The 19,668-nt window shown below is 40.9% G+C and overlaps 1 protein-coding gene across 2 annotated transcripts in view; it reads right to left on the reverse strand.

Moving 5' to 3' along the window:
• Window positions 1-1,140: 1,140 nt before the first annotated feature.
• Window positions 1,141-19,668, reverse strand: part of CACNG4 (calcium voltage-gated channel auxiliary subunit gamma 4) — an 87,342-nt gene continuing 68,814 nt past the window's right edge. The window contains exons 2-4 of one of the 2 annotated variants that reach the window (XM_083148194.1): window positions 15,034-15,117; window positions 5,096-5,236; window positions 1,141-2,220 (exon numbers count right to left, since the gene is read on the reverse strand). In XM_083148194.1, the coding sequence (XP_083004320.1) occupies window positions 1,685-2,220; window positions 5,096-5,236; window positions 15,034-15,117 (761 nt within the window). In that variant the 3' untranslated portion in view covers window positions 1,141-1,684. The remainder of the gene's footprint in view (window positions 2,221-5,095; window positions 5,237-15,033; window positions 15,118-19,668) is intronic. The other variant, XM_083148195.1, reaches the window with a different exon arrangement.

Consider the following 19,668-nt stretch of genomic DNA (forward strand, 5'->3'; position numbering starts at 1 on the left):
AAATCTACTCTTCTTTTGCCAATATGGGCTACATGGGGCATTCTCCAACACAATGTTCTACATAATAAAAATACTGTAGATATCCAAAAATGACCTGAATAAAAACTATTAATGTTAATGAATTTGGATTTCAGCGTGATTGGAGGTAATAAACTAGTAAACGATATTATTTTTTTTTTCAAATGCAACAAAAGCCTGTCATTCAGACAGCTCGTTAATATCATTTTTGGAAAATCGAAGCGAAGGAATAATCAGGAAAATTATGTTAATTTTTAAATTGGCCAACCCCTATTTTGCCGCAAATCTAAACCTGGCACTTTTGTCTGTATAATGATAGATTTTAACAAACACTTTTTTTCTTCTGCATTAAAATTGAATATTGTTTTTGGCTTCTCGTGTGAGCTTACCCCACAATGGAATGTTCTTAGAATTGATTATCTAACAGTCACATTAATTCAAACAGCCAGGTCAGTTTCCAAAGCACTTAAAAAAAAACAGCCTATTAACCAGCAGCATAGGCAGAACTCCCACATTAATCCTTGCAGATGATGCAGTGGCTGAGCTGCAGAATTTATGGGACACAATTCCCAGTGAGGTGAAAGACTACAGTGTACATTTGCTGCCTCTAACAACTGAGATATTGATATACTCTTAGCAAGCGATACCGATGTGTTCCTGATTTTCCGTACTTCATGAAGGAGATATTTTGGGCCTGGTTATAGACAGCCTATATATAACACCAATAACTTTATTATTATATAGCTTGGACTTTTTCAAGTAAACATGTCTTAACACTGACAATACCAGTAATTCATAATTCTCAAAATTACCTCTAAGGGGGGTAATTCAATCTTTCCCCTTATTTCTGATTTTTAAGAAATAAGAGTATTTCACAGGATTTCACGGGATTCGCAGCTGCAGACTCGGCTCTTTAAAAGCCGAGTCTGCATTCGTGGAAATGGACGATATGTTTTTGAATTAGCGCCTGCTACTGCGCAAAAAGATTCATGGCTTTTCTTAATTTTCGGATTGATTCCGAAATTCATAAAAAAAAAAAAGAGAAAGATTAAATAGAGGGGAATGAGAATTCCATCTATTCTTTGCCATTTTTCAGGGAAATAGCGGCATTGAATCCCCCCCCCCCCCCCCCCCCAATACTGTGTAGCATTAGGATTCTACAACCACAGTGATCCGTAAACTTTGGGATTTCAATAAAGCAACTTCAAAATTGGCATTAAAAATACAACATGGCTTATTTGGCAAAATCCACTCTTACTTGTTTCTACAAAGTTAGATTATTAGGAGGAATTATCAGATCTCAACCATTCCTTCCTAAAACTAGAATGTTCCCATTCATATTATAATGAAGAATTCAAAAGTGCATTGTTTTACACTAAGTAGGGAAGAATTCAATATTGAACAGTCTATCAAAGAATAGAGAAAGGGAGACATACTTTCTCCATGGTTGGACATCTTATTTCACCGATATGTACAGCATAATGTACTGAAGAAAGTGTTGTCCCCATTGCTATAATCCTTTCCATCACTGTACTGCTCATAGCCCTTTCACATGATCTTAACATTAATTTATGTTTTTGTGGCACTATTGTGGTCAATCTTCTTTTAAGGTCCACTCATTGCTCTTCTCTGTGTATTACATCCCTAAGAGAGAAATAAGTCTTATTCAAACAGGGGTTGTCCTTCGGTTAACCACGCTGATATTAAGGCCTTCCTTCAGTTCTTTCTGAAAACAGTTGTGGACTTGCATGAAACTGGCATCATGGTCTGGATTAAAACTGGCAGCTGTTGTGATTTTCAAAGGTTCCCTGGAAAGAGTGTACATAGAAATCTCGCCCATGGGAATGGCACTGGCATATTTTATGCCAGCTGGAGAGATTTCCCGGGAAGGAGAAGCCTCTGTGGAGCGAGAGCTGGACCTTGACCGTCTTCTCCGGTACCTGTAGCTAGGAATTCTGGCATATGGTGAAGATGACGTCTTAATGAATTCCCTCTTTAATTTAAAACGTAACTGTTTGTTCCTTTCAATATAAATATTGACAGCCAGAACTCCTATAGTCTCTGCAACAATGAAGGACAGTGCCCCAAAATAGAATGACCAGCCATAGTTGTACTGATTCTTCTTATCCTCGTCTTTTTTATCACTGGGATCTCCAGCATTGCTAGATATGTACACAATGATTCCAATGATGTTACTGAGCCCTGGTAAAGGAAACAAGATCTGATGTGAGAACAGCTATGCATTTATACAACCCACAATCATTTAAAAATGAGAAAACTAGATGGCACGGCTGATATTTTTATGTTCTGTATTTTCACATAACATTTTTTTTTTTTTGCAAGTAGGCTTTTTAGTTTTGTAGAAATAGGCTATGGCCTTAGCATAAAGACACAGACGTGGCTGCTGCAAAATACGCTTCCGTCTGGGACTAGAATCAGTGGCACCTTAGAATACATGACATGAATGTGTCATTAAAAATTGTGACATAAGAAATGTTATTGAGCAGCAGTTTTGGTTCTGTTGGTTAATCTACACAATATTTCTTCTCTTGTTCTACACGTACAAAATAACTGACTGCTGCAACTTTAGGGCTTTATGTTCCACTGCTTGAACGCAACCTGGAAGTTGTCATCTGCTTCAACAAAAAAGGCAATTCCTGGTGCCATTAGCCAGGGAAATGTATTATCTGGGAGCAGTGTCCTTCACCTTATTGGCTCATCCGGAGATCCTCCTCCATCTCTACTGTGTGGACAGTGGTGGTGCCTGCACTGTATTCTCCCGGGACAAGTACACCCCAGCAATGTGCCACCCACCAGCAGGACCAAGAGTGTGTGTGTAATCTAGTGTGTGGGAAGCGGTACAGTTTGTGTGTGTCATTGGAGTGGGGTAGTCTTTGTAAGCTACAGTATGAATGTGTGTAGGGAGGTGACAGTTTTTGTGTGTAATCTACAGTCTGAGGGGGGTCCTCAATCCCCGCCGCTGTTTCGGATGGGGGAAATAGCGGTGGGTGCCTATTCAATGCTGCCTTGCCCAACAGCATTGAGGAGGCAGATCGACAGAACGGGCCTGACTTTAAAAGCAGTTTTGTCGATTACGGCCGTGAATTGTCACGATCGCGGCTGTTTATGCGGACACACCGTGAATTGTCACCGATCACCAGCCATTACATTGAATCCCACCTGGCGATCTGCGGTTGACCAAAAAGAAAACGGGCCAGGGTCACGGCTGTCAGGGTGGATAGACAGTCAAGACCCAGGATTGAAGGTTTGGGATCGTTCGGTCTACAGCAACTAGGTTTCCAAGCATTTGCTCGTGATGCTTTGGGCACGGTGCCTCGCTACGCTTGGCACACTTTTATTCTCCCACCACGCCCTAGTGGATGGTAGGGCATGAAATATTACCTGTCGGCACATGTCGGCTCAAAAACCAGTGAAAAACCCCATGTCGACCTTTCGACTTGACTTTGCCCATGTCGACCTAATGCTTGTGTCGACCTAATGACCTTCCACAAACACCCATGTTGACCTAGACCCATGTCGACTTAGACCCATGTCGACCTTGCTGCCTGTCGACCTAGTGGTGTCGACCCAATGCTTGTCGACCTAGTTGCTGTAGACCCAATGACCGTATCCCAGATTGAATATCCCCCTGAGTGTGCATGACGAAGAGTGGCAGTCTACATATGTAATCTACAATCTGAGTGTGTGGGGAGAGAGGAGTAGTCTGTGTGTGTAAAATTAAATTTACTAAGATGGGAGTTCTATTTCTCATGCAATGTTATTGGCAACCAATTAGAATCTACTTCTGATTTATTTAGCACCTTCTAGAATATAATAGATAGTATCTGATTGGTTGCCTATAGCAACATCCCAAGTGAAATACATTTTAGTAAATTTCCCCCTCAGTGTGTGTAGAGAGAAGGGATCAGTGGGTGTTTATAGTCTACAGAGTGTGTGTCGGTAGGGAGGGCAGTTTGTGTGTAGGGTTGGAATGTAGGGTCTTCATCAATCTTTATTACGATGTCTTTTGTGATATTTACATTTCATAATATCAGCTGGCATATTACACATTTGTGTCACACATGATTGTACCATCGACACTGTGATGCCACCCATTGTAATGTGTTATCCATTGTGAATCAGAGATGCCATCACTGATGTTGCCATCATTGTTATAAAGTCATCAGAGATCTCAATAATTGGCATGGCATCCATAGTGACAGTAGTGTACTCAGTATTGCATGTGTATTTGAATGTGATGAGGAGAGATTGAAGAGAGGTGTAGGACTGTCTAAAGCAGGCATGTCCAAACTATGGCCCTCCAGCTGTTGTGAAACTACAAGTCCCATTATGCATTGGCACCAGTGGCGTGCGGTGGGGTGAGGCAGACGAGGCACAGCCTTTTCTGTCATACTCACGTATATGCCAGAGTTTTGAACTTATAAAGTATGTCAAAAATACAAATAATACTGTATTTAAAAAAATCTTATTTTTATTATTCTAATCATTTTTATAGTTAAAACTCTGGAGCAAAAAGTCTATGGCAGGTGAGGCAATGCCTCACCTGGCTATCTTTTCTGCACATCTCTTATCAAAACTCATCGAATCTCCAGCAGTGTATACTGTTGCACTTGTGTATAATGCCCACATGTACCCCATGTCTCATATATTGTGTGCAAATCTGGCTCTGGTACTTGCCAGGGACTCCTCAGCCATTTTCCTCACCGCACGTCCATGCTTGGCACAGTTTTGCTCTTAGGGAATGCTAAAACTATGGCAAGGCATGCTGGGAAGTGTCGTTTCACAACAGCTGGGGGGCCACAGTTTGGACATGCGTGGTCTAAAGTGATAGCTACAATATACAGCTTGCATGCTGGTCAGGGCCACTGTGGAAACACCTCCCCCAAAATCCTGTGTATGTCCTTCTGTATAGTGTAAACAGTTCTCAGTACTTATTTGGACACAACAGTTGATATCATAATGACATAAAATGCATCACTATTTGACTTTACATGGTACTATCAATATATTATATTAGGTTATCATTGAAACTATAATATACTGTAGTTACACTTACCAGCGGCTACAAAGAGAATTCCAGCACTGAGTATAATGTTATTCCTTCTGTTATAAATCCTTCCTGCCCCAACGCAAAGTCCTCCGAGTAACAGCAAGATTGTGCTGAGGATTGGAAACACACTGGAGGCACGGACAATGCCTGGGGAGAACACAACTGAGACATTAGTGGTCAGACCTGCAGTGTCTGATTACTCCGACGCTAAAGATACTGGAAAAAGTTTAACAATTAATGATCTAAGGACAGAAAGCATTCCCTGCGCTCATCCTTTGCGTTGTAATTTGTATTTTTCCTGCAAAAGATTATTAAATTGAACATCATCATTATTACTTTTGAATTCCCTCTAGAAAAATATATATGTCAATTTGCTGCAAAGTTATCTTCCATTCCATTATTGTATAAGTGCTGAGGAACAGGGAGATACATCCTCCTTTCTTCTTGTCCTCGGGGGTGATTCAGGTTGGTTTGCAAAAGCAAACTCCTTCTTTAATGGACAATACCATGTGCAGGTGGGGCAGATGTAACGTGCAGAGAGAGTTACATTTGGGTGAGTTATTTTGTTTCTGTGCAGAGTAAATACTGGCTGCTTTATTTTTACATTGCAATTTAAATTTTAGTTTAAACACAACCCACCCAAATGTAACTCTATGTACATGTTACATCAGCCCCACCTGAAGTGCACATGGTTTTGTCCATTAAGGAAAGAGTTTTCTTTCACAAACCAACCTGAATTACCCCCCTCATACACCTCTGCCCCTTGCCTCTTGCATGTCCTCTGCTAGTACACCTCCCAACTTTTTGGGACATTCCCGAGTCCCGCCCATGGCCGGCAGTGTCGCGCGATGGAGAAGGGGGCATGATTAAAGTGATTTATAGACCACACCCCTTTTCAACAGGCCACACCCCCACATTTCGAGCGCACGTGAAAGTCCAGCCGGAAGACATTATAAAGTTCGGAGGTATGTGCTAGTTATGTCTGCTATATATGTTAGCTACAGTATTTACATTTTGCTTAATATGCATTAATTCTTATCTTAATCTCCTTGATTATTCTGTATGCCTCTGGAATGATCTTTACATTGCTAGTTGAACCTCAATGTTTTATGTTTTGCCCACAGGGTATTGGTGCTTTCAGAGATCAGATTTTCTCTGCAGAATATTTTAGCTAACATTTTTAGTAAAAAAAAAAAAAAGGAAAGATAAAAACTAGAAAATTAGAAGTGGTGTACTGTATGTGTTCCCTCTGAATGTATCCCCGACAGTTCAATTCTCCTCGGGTGCTATTTAAAGGCCTCTAATAATTATTCCTTGCAGATCCAGGCCAGTCAGACTTGTGATGTGCAACGTTTTGTTTCAAAATGTTTGATGTCACAGGCCAGTGACATTAGCTGCATAATAAGACTGTTCAGCTGTAAGAAAGCAATACTGGGTAATTTCTAGAGCTGTCATACAAAAGATAACAGGGTGACTGACAGGTGCATCCAGCGGAATTTGTATTCAGTGACTCTAGGGTTACATACCAGGCTATCATAAAACATCATCTTCAATCCATAAACTGCATTGAACTATGAAGGTAAAATACACAGTGGGGTTTACTGAACTGAATACTTAAGATATGGAAGAGAAACAGAAAGTAAGCTCTTTGGAACAGAATATCCAGGCTGTATATTAAGCACAGACACAGCACACTGAAGTGAATAGTGCATGTGGACTTTTATCTGCAAAACATAATTTATTTTTCCTAGTAGTTTGACTTCAGTCTGACATAAGCCGTCTGTAACCTTTGCCATACCTCCCAGCATCTGGGTCTTGTTAATCGGGACATTTGGGCGCATGTGCACAGCGTCTATTTCCTTCTGCTGGGGAGACTCCCACTTTCCACCCCCCACGTGGGAACGTTCCCAAAAACTGTGACGTTCCCGCGGAAAGCAGGACAGTTGGGAGGTACACCTGACATTCATCTCACTAAGATAATCATTCTATAGACTTTATAATCAGTCCCTGGATCTCAACCTTTAGGTTTGTGTTTCAGTTCCTTTTACCCTGATTTGAAGTCCTTATTTTCCAGGATTGGATCTTGCTTTTCCTCAGCTACAGAAGGCTGGATTACCCCTACAGTACATAAGTGCTGCCCATCTCCTGTGTGAGCCCCTTGATGTGGCTCCATGATCTCTCTCTCTCTCTCTCTCTCTGCTCTGACATTGGATTTACCTAAATGGAACCTAGGTGCTAAATCAGACTTGATCGCAGGGCAAATCTGTTCATTTGTTTTACAAGTGGGGCAGATGTAACATGTGCAGAAAGAGTAAGATCTGGGCGTGGTTTGCTCAAACTGAAATCTAATCTCCAGTATCTATTTACCCTGCATAGAAACAAGATAACTCACCCAAATCTAACTCTCTCTGCACATGTTACATCTGCCCCACCTGCAGTGCACATGGTTTTGTCCACTTTGAGAACAAATTTGTCCTGCGATCAGGTCTGAATTAGGCTCCTAATCGATTTTAAGTTCAATCGGCTCTGTTTGTATAATAACTACATGGTCCCCTTCATAGAAAAAGTATTGTATATTCTATGGAATACAAGCCTGCAAGAAATCTGTAAGGAATATATTAATTCATCAGCTCAGTGTATTCTTATGTACCCACTTTTCTCTATCTTTTGCAAGAAATCCGTCTCATCTCCTTATCTGTTTTGTAATACTATACCAAATAATGTTGTATTATTGCATTTGCTCCAAAATGTACAGCTGTTCTGTATATACTATTACTATATAAAAAATTATAGCGAAGCTAGATGGCTCTCCCTAAATGTCTGGTTGAAAAGGGAGATCTCCTGAATACCCAACAATTTCCAGGAGAAGTGGCATATGACTAGGCAACCATGTGTGTCAAATACTCCTGAAGAGACTCTACCATTTGTACAGTTTTAGAACTGTGCCATTTACCATATATAAATCAGAATCCCATGGGTCCATGGTTTCAAATGCTACGGCAATGTTCAAGGGACAAGATGATTGTAGAATGGCCTCTGTCCATAACCATCACATACTGAGGCTGTTTCAGTGCTGTACTGTTTCTTTAATGATAACTGGAATGGATCTTAAATCTCAATGATTGGCAGATGAGTTTCCAGTTTCAATCACTCTTTTGAAGCTTGAATAGAGATATGGAGAACCTTCCAACATTCCAAGTGAGAGGATCGGGACGGGGGACGGGGGGTGGTCAACTCACAGAAAGGGCATAGTCAGTTCTTGGATGTTACGTTGTCACGATCCGGTGACTAAGTTATCCCATATATTACTCTTTTGCCGTCTGACCACACTTTCAGTATGTGTGCACCAGTGACTGGCATGCAGTGCAGTCAATCACGACTGATCTGCTATGTACTGCCTCAATTGCCTGGGTAATTGGAACATTATAGTCTCAATTCAAAGCGTGTATGCTAGCAAGTTCTACCCCTTGTGGACTTCACGGAACCCCCCAAATATCACCCAGAGAGAAGCTCTGAAAATTTGGGAACTATAATGTTAGTAATCACAAAAATATGCTTCAGTGAAAGCACCCAGGGTTCAGCCTATTATATAAGAAATATTTTCTTCCTGCTTAGTTTCAAGGCCCGAAATGAAGTGCAAACATTAAAAGCTGTATACCGCTGAAGATATTGATTGCAGAGACCCAGATATGTGCTATTTTGAGCATCTGTTTTAGGTAGTGTCTGCTTTCATAATGGATTGTTGCTGTTGTGCAAAAACAACCCAATAATGGGGGAAAGAAACTGTTCTGGGATTTTTCCAATACATCATATTCCTGCAAAGAAACAAATTGTAGGTGGATGGAATGTGATTTTTTTTTTTTAATTCAATGTTTTTTAATATTTTGCTAGATATTTTCTAAATGTGTTCCAGTTTGTGAACTGGTAACTTTGGTTATGTCTCTGAATTGTAAATCTGTAGCTCCTTAAGGTGTTATGCATGTTGCGACAGTCCCTTATCCTGACACACCCTCAATTTCACTATCCAACCCTACTGCTTTCCCTTGAACACCTACTGTTACATGTAGTGGAGGAACTTGAGGGCAGTGACCCCCAGGTGCGATAGTTTCTTTCCATCTGTTATTTTAAGCTTGAATTTGTAATATGTGAACTGTGAGTACTCTTTTTATCATGAAATTTCACTTGTGCATTTTAACCCCCTCGCAACGAGCACATAAACCACCCTGGCAACGGGCACACAAACCCCCTCTGTATATATATATATAGTATATGAGACAAGAGTATGGTCTCCGTAATGCACTAATTTATTAAAAACCAGAGAACAGCACCTCTAATATGCCCCTCTTGCCCTCTTGTTAGTGAAGGACAAGAGGAAAGTACAAAAGAAAAGTATTAGAGTGCGAAACGCGTTTCATCTAAGGACTTTGTCAGGGGCATGGCAAAAACGGATCTTAAAACTAGATCAGGATATCAGAGATGTATGATTTATTAAGCTTTAACAAGAGCCTTAGCAAGGGTGATAAAGAGAGATAAACGTCCAGCCAATCAGCTCCTTTTTTCAAACACAGCCTGTAATATGGCAGTTAGCAGGTGATTGGCTGGACGTTTATCTCTCTTTATCATACAGATATGGCTTAATACATCTGCCCCAATATTCCTTATCATGCAGATAGTGACAAATTCATAAAATCAAATTGAGCCTGTAGGGCAGGAAAACCAGGACCAGATCTATAGTGGTCTCAAAAAGATTCCCCTTTTTTTTCAAATGCTGCACTAATCACAATGGATAAACCACAGTCACAATGAGATGTAGCCTGGTCATCCACAAACTGAGAGACTCTTAGTTTGTGGATGACCAGGCTACATCTCATTGGGCCTTATTTTGGTTCATTCTTTCTGACAAAATCCTTCTTAGATGGACAAAACCATGTGCACTGCAGGGGGGCAGATGTAACATGTGCAGAGAGAATTAGATTTGGGTGAGTAATTTTGTTTCTGTGCAGGGAAAATACTGACTGCTTTATTTTTACACTGCAATATAGATCTCACTTTGAAGTAAAACCCCACCCAAATCTAACTCTCTCTGCACAAGTAACACCTGCCCCACCTGCAGTGCACATGGTTTTGCCCATCTAAGAAGGATTTTGTCAGAAAGAATGAACCAAAATAAGGCCCATTGTGACTACGTTCTACACCTTGAAAACAGGGTCTTTATACCCCGATATGTCGGTATCTTCTTATGCACCTGATTATGGGATTAAAACCTTGAGTGCCGATTTATTCAGAAGGCCTCTGAGCAGACTAATCAGGGGTAATCAAAGCAGGGGTAATCAAAGCAGCTAAAATATTATATGAAGAGTGCATAGCCACTGAAAGCAAAACCAACCCAAAGAAGTTTTTTAAATACATAAATAGTAAACGTTTAATTAAGGAAAACATAGGCCCACTAACTGATACTAGTGGAAAAAGTGTTACTGAGGACAAGGGAAAAGCAAAACTGTTAAATGAGTTCTTCTCATCAGTATTTACTAAGGGAGAGCAGACTGTGGAACGAACATTTACCACAAACGGGACAAATAAGCCAGATCTCATTGTGGATTTCACGCCGAAGGAAATAATACTGAGGCTAAGCAAACTCAAAACAAATAAGTCACTAGGGCCAGATGGGATTCATCCGAGGGTATTAATGGAATTAAGGGATGAACTAGCTACCCCCCTACATTATATCTTTAGCAAGTCACTATCGTCAGGTATAGTACCAAAAGATTGGAGAATAGCAGAGGTAGTGCCAATATTCAAAAAAGGAAAAAAGGAAGATCCCGCTAATCACAGACCCGTTAGTTTAACATCAATTGTGGGTAAACTATTTGAAGGATTTTTAAGGGATGGTATCCAGGAATATTTAGATCATCACCGTCTACTCAGTACTAACCAACATGGGTTCGTGAAAAATCGCTCATGCCAAACTAATCTACTAGGGTTCTATGAAGAGGTTAGCAAAAACCTCGATAATGGAAATGCTGTAGATGTGATTTTCCTAGATTTCGCTAAAGCATTTGATACTGTCCCACACAAGAGATTGATTAATAAAATGGAGAACCTAGGATTGGGTGAAAATATCTGCAGATGGGTAGGGAATTGGCTATGTAATAGAGAACAAAGAGTGGTTGTGAATGGTGCCGTATCAGATATGATACCGGTACTAAGTGGAGTGCCCCAGGGCTCGGTTTTGGGGCCCATTTTGTTTAACATTTTTATTAACGATATTGGGATAGGGTTACTCAGCAATGTATCCATCTTTGCGGACGATACAAAACTTAACAAAGTCATCAAATCACCAGAAGATGTCACCATGCTTCAAAATGATCTTGCAATTCTAGATGAGTGGGCTAAAAAATGGAAGATGAGGTTCAATGTAGATAAATGTAAGGTTATGCACCTTGGGAGACTCAACCAGTGTGCAAGTTACAACCTTAGCGGAGAGGAACTGGGTAATTCCATACTTGAAAAGGATCTAGGAGTCCAAATAGACAGCAATCTAGGATGTAGTGCCCATTGTAATGTAGCTACAAAAAAGGCCAACAAAATTCTGGCATGTATTAAGAGGGGAATGGAAACTATGGACTCAAGGGTAATTATGCCACTATATAAAGCATTGGTGAGACCTCACCTAGAGTACGGAGTACAGTTCTGGGCCCCACACTATAAAAAGGACATCATAGAATTAGAAAAAGTCCAAAGGCGAGCAACAAAGCTTATTAGGGGAATGGAGAATTTAAGCTACGGGGAGAGATTAAGCAATTTGGGACTATTTACATTAGAAAAGAGACGTTTAAGGGGGGACATGCTCAACATGTACAAGTATATCAAGGGCCAATATAAGGAACTGTCACACACCCTATTTTCTACTAGAAAGGAATCTAGGACGCGAGGGCATGAGTATAGATTAGAAGAAAAAAGATTTCATTCAGCTAGTAGAAAGAATTTCTTTACGGTCAGAACAGTCAAACTCTGGAACTCTCTTCCCAGAGAGGTGGTAATGGCTGGCTCAATAAATGCGTTCAAGGCAAAGTTGGACAAACATTTACTGGAGAAAAACATCCATGGGTACAAATAAGAAATATAATTTGTCTGTAAAATACCAGAACCTACCAAATCAGCAATGGATATCTATACCAGGTTGAACTAGATGGACGAAAGTCTTTTTTCAGCCTTACCTACTATGTAACTATGTAACTACACCCTGCAAGAGCGAGTGACAATCTGGCTTTTGGTTATATATATATACGATATCCAACAATAAATGGCACTCCGGAGACACGTTTCAGCTGAATAAATTGTATTGGAAAGGCTGTAGGATTGTGTGCTCTGAAGAAGGGGGTCAAACCCCGAAAGCTTAGCCTTTCCAATACAATTTATTCAGCTGAAACGTGTCTCCGGAGTGCCATTTATTGTTGGATATCGTATACTATTTCTTTAATTCGGGCACCGGGGCCAGCTGTGACTATTGACCAGAGTGCCGGCTGCATTGGACTTTGTATATATATATATATATATATATATATATATATATATATATATATATATTAAAATAAAACAAAAGTTGACTGTTTTGTACACTAGTCCCGACAGAAACAAATGTCTAGTTCACATTGTCTAGAACAGTGGTCACCAACCCGTCGCTCGTGAGCTCTTGGTAGCTCGTGGTAGCGATCTGGGTGGCTCGACCACTCTGCAGCCACCGGCCCATCCTTGCATCGGCTGCCGCCACTTCTGTTCTGAGGGGAGGAGAGTGCATCGCATGTCTCTCTTTCCTCTCAGGAGCTGCCCTTTGAGCTTTCAATGGCTGACTGCCAAAGGGAAAGGAAAGACACGCCGACAGCACTGCATTTCTAATTGCATGTACTGATTATAAATGTTTTCCATGTATTAGTCCAGGTGCTGCATGTTTATATGGCCCATTGCATTAAACATGATCAAAAATTACTTATGTAACTATAGGTTAAAAAAATTATAATTTCAACACTGGAGGATGTGCATTACAGCATGGCAAATGCACCTAATGCACTGAATGCTGTGATAGACACTGACTGGAGCTGTAAATGAAGCGTAATTTAAAGAATCTGCACAGTAATGACTATAATCTTCTCAAACATCAAAGCACATCTCCCAGAACAATCCATCTTATTTAAAGGACACAAGCTTAGCAGACACAGAACTGCAAATTAAAGATCAGAATGTTAACTTCAAGTGCCATTATCACATTTATGTGACATAAAATGAGTTATTATCCAGGTGATTGTTTTCTCTCAATGCCCATCACTGGTGTATAATACACAGATAACAATAGTTTAGTCCAGTCAGACTTATGTTACACTGTCCAACTGTACTGTCACCATGCCTAACCTGCCCAGTTTCTACATAAATTATTACAGTATTACTATAAAAAAAGAGGTAGTCCTAATAATAATAATAATAATAATACCAAGACATGTTTATATAGTAGTTATTTATTACATATTGTGGCAAAAAAATCACATACACTGGACACAGATGCAGTCTGAGTCTTCATTTGTAGCAGGAAACATTCCAGTATGTTCACAGGGTTACAGTCCAGCAACATACGAGTGTCAGCAGCACAGTTTACCAAGCTCCTCACAGCTTTCAATGGCCCTACTGCAGCCCGCAGCCCCAGCAATTACCCTTTGCCCTGGACACAGATTTAACAGAAAGCCACAGGTGCTGCTAATCAGCCAAACCCTGTTCACACCAGCCTAGGAAACCTGAACTGGATCTAATTATCTTGCTGCTCTAAAACCTGGTCCGGATACTTCACATTCACCTCATGTGAACTTATGCTGTCCTTGCCACAATCTGGGTATAATTATAAACTAATTGAAAAAAAACCTGTAGCCATACTTGTCACCTTTTCATTCATATAAAAACTATACAATAGAGTAACTATATACAGTAATACACAATTATCTATACAAATAATTCGCCTGAATACTAACACCCCCCACCCCAGGGAGGTTTGAAGGACAACATGAATTGGTATTCTTTGATTTAGCTATTAATTTAAAGATATCTTTTTTGCTGCTTGTGTATTATATAGATAATTATTCTATTTTATTGCTGCATTGGCTTATAGATTTATATTTGCTCATATGTTTGTTGGTGGATTTTGCACCATCTTTCATTTGTGTGTCAACTCATTTTTATGCCAGGAGGGAGTTACCTACTGTAGTTTTACTACAATTACTAATCCCGAGTGCCATATGTTACTGCTATTGTATATATATTTAGAAATTCAATAATCATAGTTATAGTTGATGGAAGAGATGATAAAATAGGGGACTGATGGGGGTGATGATGGGTGCATGATGATATGATATGATGAATGGAGATATAAGATCTACTGACGCATGATGACACAAGGGATTGATGGAGGCTATGGTATTATAAGGGATAAATGAGGAACATGAAAAGGGTATTAATAGAGGAGATTATGATATGAGTCATATGATGATATAGGGAAATGTTAGAGGAGAACCAGCGGCAGACATTGATGGCTATATCCGGTGAGGACCACTATCTGCTACACGCCTTACTATGTTAGACAGAAACCCTTAGTTTTCCAGAAATGTCCCAGGTTTACAGGGTTAAAGGCTCATTGCCTGAAATAAATCACAACTTAGTTTAGCCAATGATTGCCATATTCGGTCCCCAAGGCACCTTAACAGCGCAGGATTTTAGGATATACATGGTTGAGCACAGACAGTTATTGAGGCAAAAAGTGTGCGCATACTGTAGGCTAAAATACAGTACTTTTTAATACATGGCACTCATAATGTAAACCAATTCCATGCATTTATATCCAGATCAAAAGAGTTATAAAACAAGGTCGACCCTGAAAGCCAACAAGAAGAGAAAAGGGTACTCACGTAAAAGATACTCTGAGCTGTCATGGTCATAGTCATTGTCTTCTGGAAAGTGATTAATTCTGAAACAGTTTCCTTTGTATAGGCCTGAACAAAGAGAATAAAACATGGCTGAGATGTTGTCATTCTGGCTAAGTCCATCACAGTCTGTAATAATGAAGACATATGGAAATGCTGCAAAGTGCAGACATTGATAAGGTGACCGACTGTTACTGTTACTTACGGCGTTCATTTTGATGTAGACTAATCATCAGTACTGAACGCAGAATGAGTCTACAGAAATATGAATTTTCTAATTGAAAGTAAAACTAGAACAACTCTGCTCAAAACATGATGTGGTAAATGTAGTTGCCTGCAAACTACAGGCATCAGTGGGGTCCAGGTGAGTCTGCCCCATGCCAGATGTTTTAAGTAGAGATGTGCAGACTCGGATTCCAAAGATCCGAGCCCCCACGGACATCATCATTCCGAGCCCGGTTCCGAGCAGCGCTCGGAGATTCCCGCCTGACTCTGGTCCATCCACATGGGCAGAACGTCATCGCCCGGCGCCGGATTTCGCGAGGCTTTAAATAGCGGCTGCTGCACCCGCCATCTTCACTCAAGTCTAGTAGTGGGTTGGGAGAGGGTGTGTTGGTGCTGCTGCGGTGGCTTAAACTTGAGCTTGAACGCAATATTTTATTCGCTGGGGCTGTCTCTCGGTGCTGTTGTGCAGTCTAACTGTGTAATTGTAGTACTACTGTCTCCTCCGTGTGGTCTACCTCTGGTGTGCTGTGCTGTAATTATTTTATTCGCTGGGGCTGTCTCCCTCAGTGCTGCTGTGTACTCTGTTGTCCTCTCTGCTTAGGGTGGGATCACCCTAGCAAGGAGGACAGTCTAACTGTGTACTTGTAGTACTACTGTCTCCTCTGTGCGGTCTACCTCTGGTGTGCTGTGCTGTAATTATTTTATTCGCTGGGGCTGTCTCTCAGTGCTGCTGTGTACTCTGTTCTCCTCTCTGCTTAGGGTGGGATCTCCCTAGCAAGGAGGACAGTCTAACTGTGTACTTGTAGTACTACTGTCTCCTCTGTGTTGGGGCCTACCTCTGGTGCTGTGCTGTAATATTATATATTATATTAATAATTAATTATATTATATATAGTCCACTGGTGCTGCCTGCACTGAATCTACCAGTATTATTTAGTTACTCAGTCCACTGTTGCCACTGGCAGTGCTACTGCCTAAGTGTACCTACCTAGTACATACTAGGCTGCTATATATTATTTAAATAAAAAATAATACCCATGCTGCGTGTGACTGTAAAAAATAATTCTATGCTGCTGGTGCACTGACATGTGCCACTGAGTGCCACTGCCAAGCAGTACCTAATAATAAAATTAATTATTATTAATTCTGCTGGTGAATAATAGTCTGCTACTGGTGCTGTGTAACTACCTTTTGTGGTGACCACTGGCAGTGCTACTGCCTACTTACCTAGTAGTTTAGTTTCTCTACCTACTAGGCTGCTATTTTATTAATATTTAATTAATTTAATTATATATTAGCATAGTTATCCAGCTACCTCGGTGCAACTTTTTGCCCTAAAAACAATATTGTGAGGTGTGAGGTGTTCAGAATAGACTGGAAATGAGTGGAAATGAATGTTATTGAGGTTAATATAGCATAGGAGCAAAAAAAATTCTGCATTATATGCCCCAGATCAGAAATAAGCAGGGTGGGTGAGTTATTTTGTTTCTGTGCAGGGTAAATACTGACTGCTTTATTTTTACACTGCAATATAGATCTCACTTTGAAGTAAGACCCCACCCAAATCTAATTCTCTCTGCACAAGTAACATCTGCCCTACCTGCAGTGCACATGATTTTGGCAATCTAAGAAAGATTTTGTCAGAAAGAGTGAACTAGAATAAGGCCCTATGTAGTATTCTTTCTACCTGTTGGATGCTGCTGTGGTGGTTGGAGTGAATTTAACGGGTCACGGGGAATGTGTCCTGCATGAGGCAGGCTCCTCCTACAGCTGCAAGCACCTATGGGTAGAGATTTCCTCTTGAGTGCAGACTTAAGGCCCCCTTACATTTGTCCGACTTGTCATAACGACAAGTCGGACCCGATTGTCCCAGCAGCTCCCCGGGAGGGATCACATGCGATGGCACTTCATGTGCCAAGTTTTGCATGTGATAAATCGCATGCGATTTATCACATGCCACTCCCGGGGAGCTGCAGGGACAATGGGAGCGGGGGACAGCAGCAGGAATATGCCCGCAAACAGAGAGTGGGCAGGGGGGGGGTCGGGGTGCAGGGAGCCGGGCAGGAAGCCGCTGGGCAAGGAGCAGGGGGGGCGGCGGCGCAGAGTACCAGGGAGCCGGGCAGGAGAACACGATGCAGCAGCAGCACTTCCAAAAAAAAAGAAAAACCCCATACAAACGAATAGGAAGCCATTGATTGGCTGAGACCTCTCTCAGCCAATCAGCGATTGGCTGAGAGAGGTCTCAGCCAATCGCTGATTGGCTGAGAGAGGTCTCAGCCAATCGCTGATTGGCTGAGAGAGGTCTCAGCCAATGAATGGCTTCCTATGCGTTTGTATGGCCCTTTTTTTTTTTTAAGTGCTGCTGCTGCAGCGTCTTCTCCTGCCCGGCTCCCTGGTACTCTGCGCCGCCCCCGCTGCTCCCGCTGATGCTGCCCGGCTCCCTGCGCCTGACTCTGGTAGGTCCCCTGTTGTGGGGGAGCACGGCTCCGGGCAGCACATAAGATTTAGCAAATCTTATGTGCAGCCCGTCCGACCTCCCATCTCCGATCCGATGCGCACGGGGCCGCGCATCGGGTCGGAGGGGATGTCACCATATGCGATTTGGGACGATTTCATGGCCTGATTCATCTGAATCAGGCAAAATCGTGCCCAAATCGCATAATGTAAGGGGGCCTTTAGCCCTAAAATCCCCTCCTCACAGCTGTACAGGTGGCACAGGCAGTCACACAGGTAGACTGTGTACCCCTAAGCATATGACCCAGGCTGGGCCATCCTAACAAGTTCAGACCCAGGTAATTAGTACTTATACCTATCGATGCTCCTGGAATGAGTGTGTGTCTGGGTGCTGTGGTCCAGTCAGTGTTGTAATTTACTGGATTTACTTATATGACATGAGAAAATTGTATCCAAATTGTGGAATATATTTTTTTTTAATTAAAATAAACAAAGAGTTTATAATCTAAGTACAACAAAGGTGAATGTCTTCAAATAACTAAAATTAGCCATTATCATGGAGAATATATATATATATATATATATATATATATATATATATATATATAAAATCTGGGAAATGGTGGCACTCTGGACTTAATAAATACATGAACAATTAATATGCCATCAACAACTTCTCAGCCTTAAATATTCCCATGCAAACTGTGTATGCCGAGACCGCATCTAACACCCCCCATAAGACACTTTATCAGGCACGGTCTGTTACTTAGTAACCATATCCACACAATGTGACCACACTATCAACAATTGACTGACGAGCACTCAGAAGTGGTGTCTACAACGTTGCAACAAAATAATACAAAATGACATGAATAAATCTTACAGTGAAAGTGGGCATACCTACATACGTCCGCAATATAAACAGACTGAACAAACAATAAATACAAATGTAAATGAAAATCAGAGGTGCACAAATCAAATATATAGCGGGAGCTCCTGTCCGACAAACGCCCATCTAAACATATAGAGCGGAGCAAACATAGGCAGCTACCACAAAACCACCAACTGAAAATTTGTTTAAATAAAAACTGATAAAAAACAAGGATACAGTAAAATCTAAAAATGATATTACTAAATAATTGACTAATACGGTTACAACCAAGCATAGCAGTCACAATGCATATTAAGAAGATAAAGAAACAAAGAGAGCCACATACTCTTATATGGACACATAATTTCAATATAGTATAATTCCACCCACTGCTGCATAAACCATGGTATAGAAGTTTTCAACTTGTACCAGAATGTTTTGTCTACTATTGTTGTAGACTTTAAACGTTTTGATTGAGGGAAATAAAGTTTTCACCAGTGGATCCCTCCTCCGCCTGTGGACACAGAGGAGGATACCAGGCGACTCTTTACCTACAGTTTGCATCCAGGGATGCCTGTTATTTCAACATCTATGCCTTTTTTGTCTGCATTTCTTTGTGGACAAAAGCCTACGGTGAGAGTCCTGTGACCCTATCTCTGTTGTCATTTTATCCTGTACACTGATTTTATTAAAAACGTATTGCACCATAAATATCTCTTTCATCCCTTTGAGTGTTTACCACCACATTCTGGGCAAGGATGGAGGAGAAGGGATCCATTGGTGAAAACTTTATTTCTCTCAATCAAAACGTTTAAAGTCTACAACAATAGGAGACAAAACATTCTGGTACGAGTTGAAAAATTCTATATCATGGTTTATGTTGAAAAAATGTGTTAATGATATCACACTATTTTTCCTTTCTCTGTTTTTTGGGTATTACATCCAAATGAGATAAGAGAGAAAAAAATCATCTTGGATAGCGCTTTGGGATTTCTCAGAAACTCTTGTGGTATTGTATGTTTGTGATTGAAGTGGTTCTTTAATAATCTGCTGAATTGTCCTTAAGCTGG

Source organism: Crinia signifera, chromosome 6 (assembly GCF_055691185.1).
Source record: "Crinia signifera chromosome 6, ASM5569118v1, whole genome shotgun sequence".
NCBI classification, from domain to species: domain Eukaryota; kingdom Metazoa; phylum Chordata; class Amphibia; order Anura; family Myobatrachidae; genus Crinia; species Crinia signifera.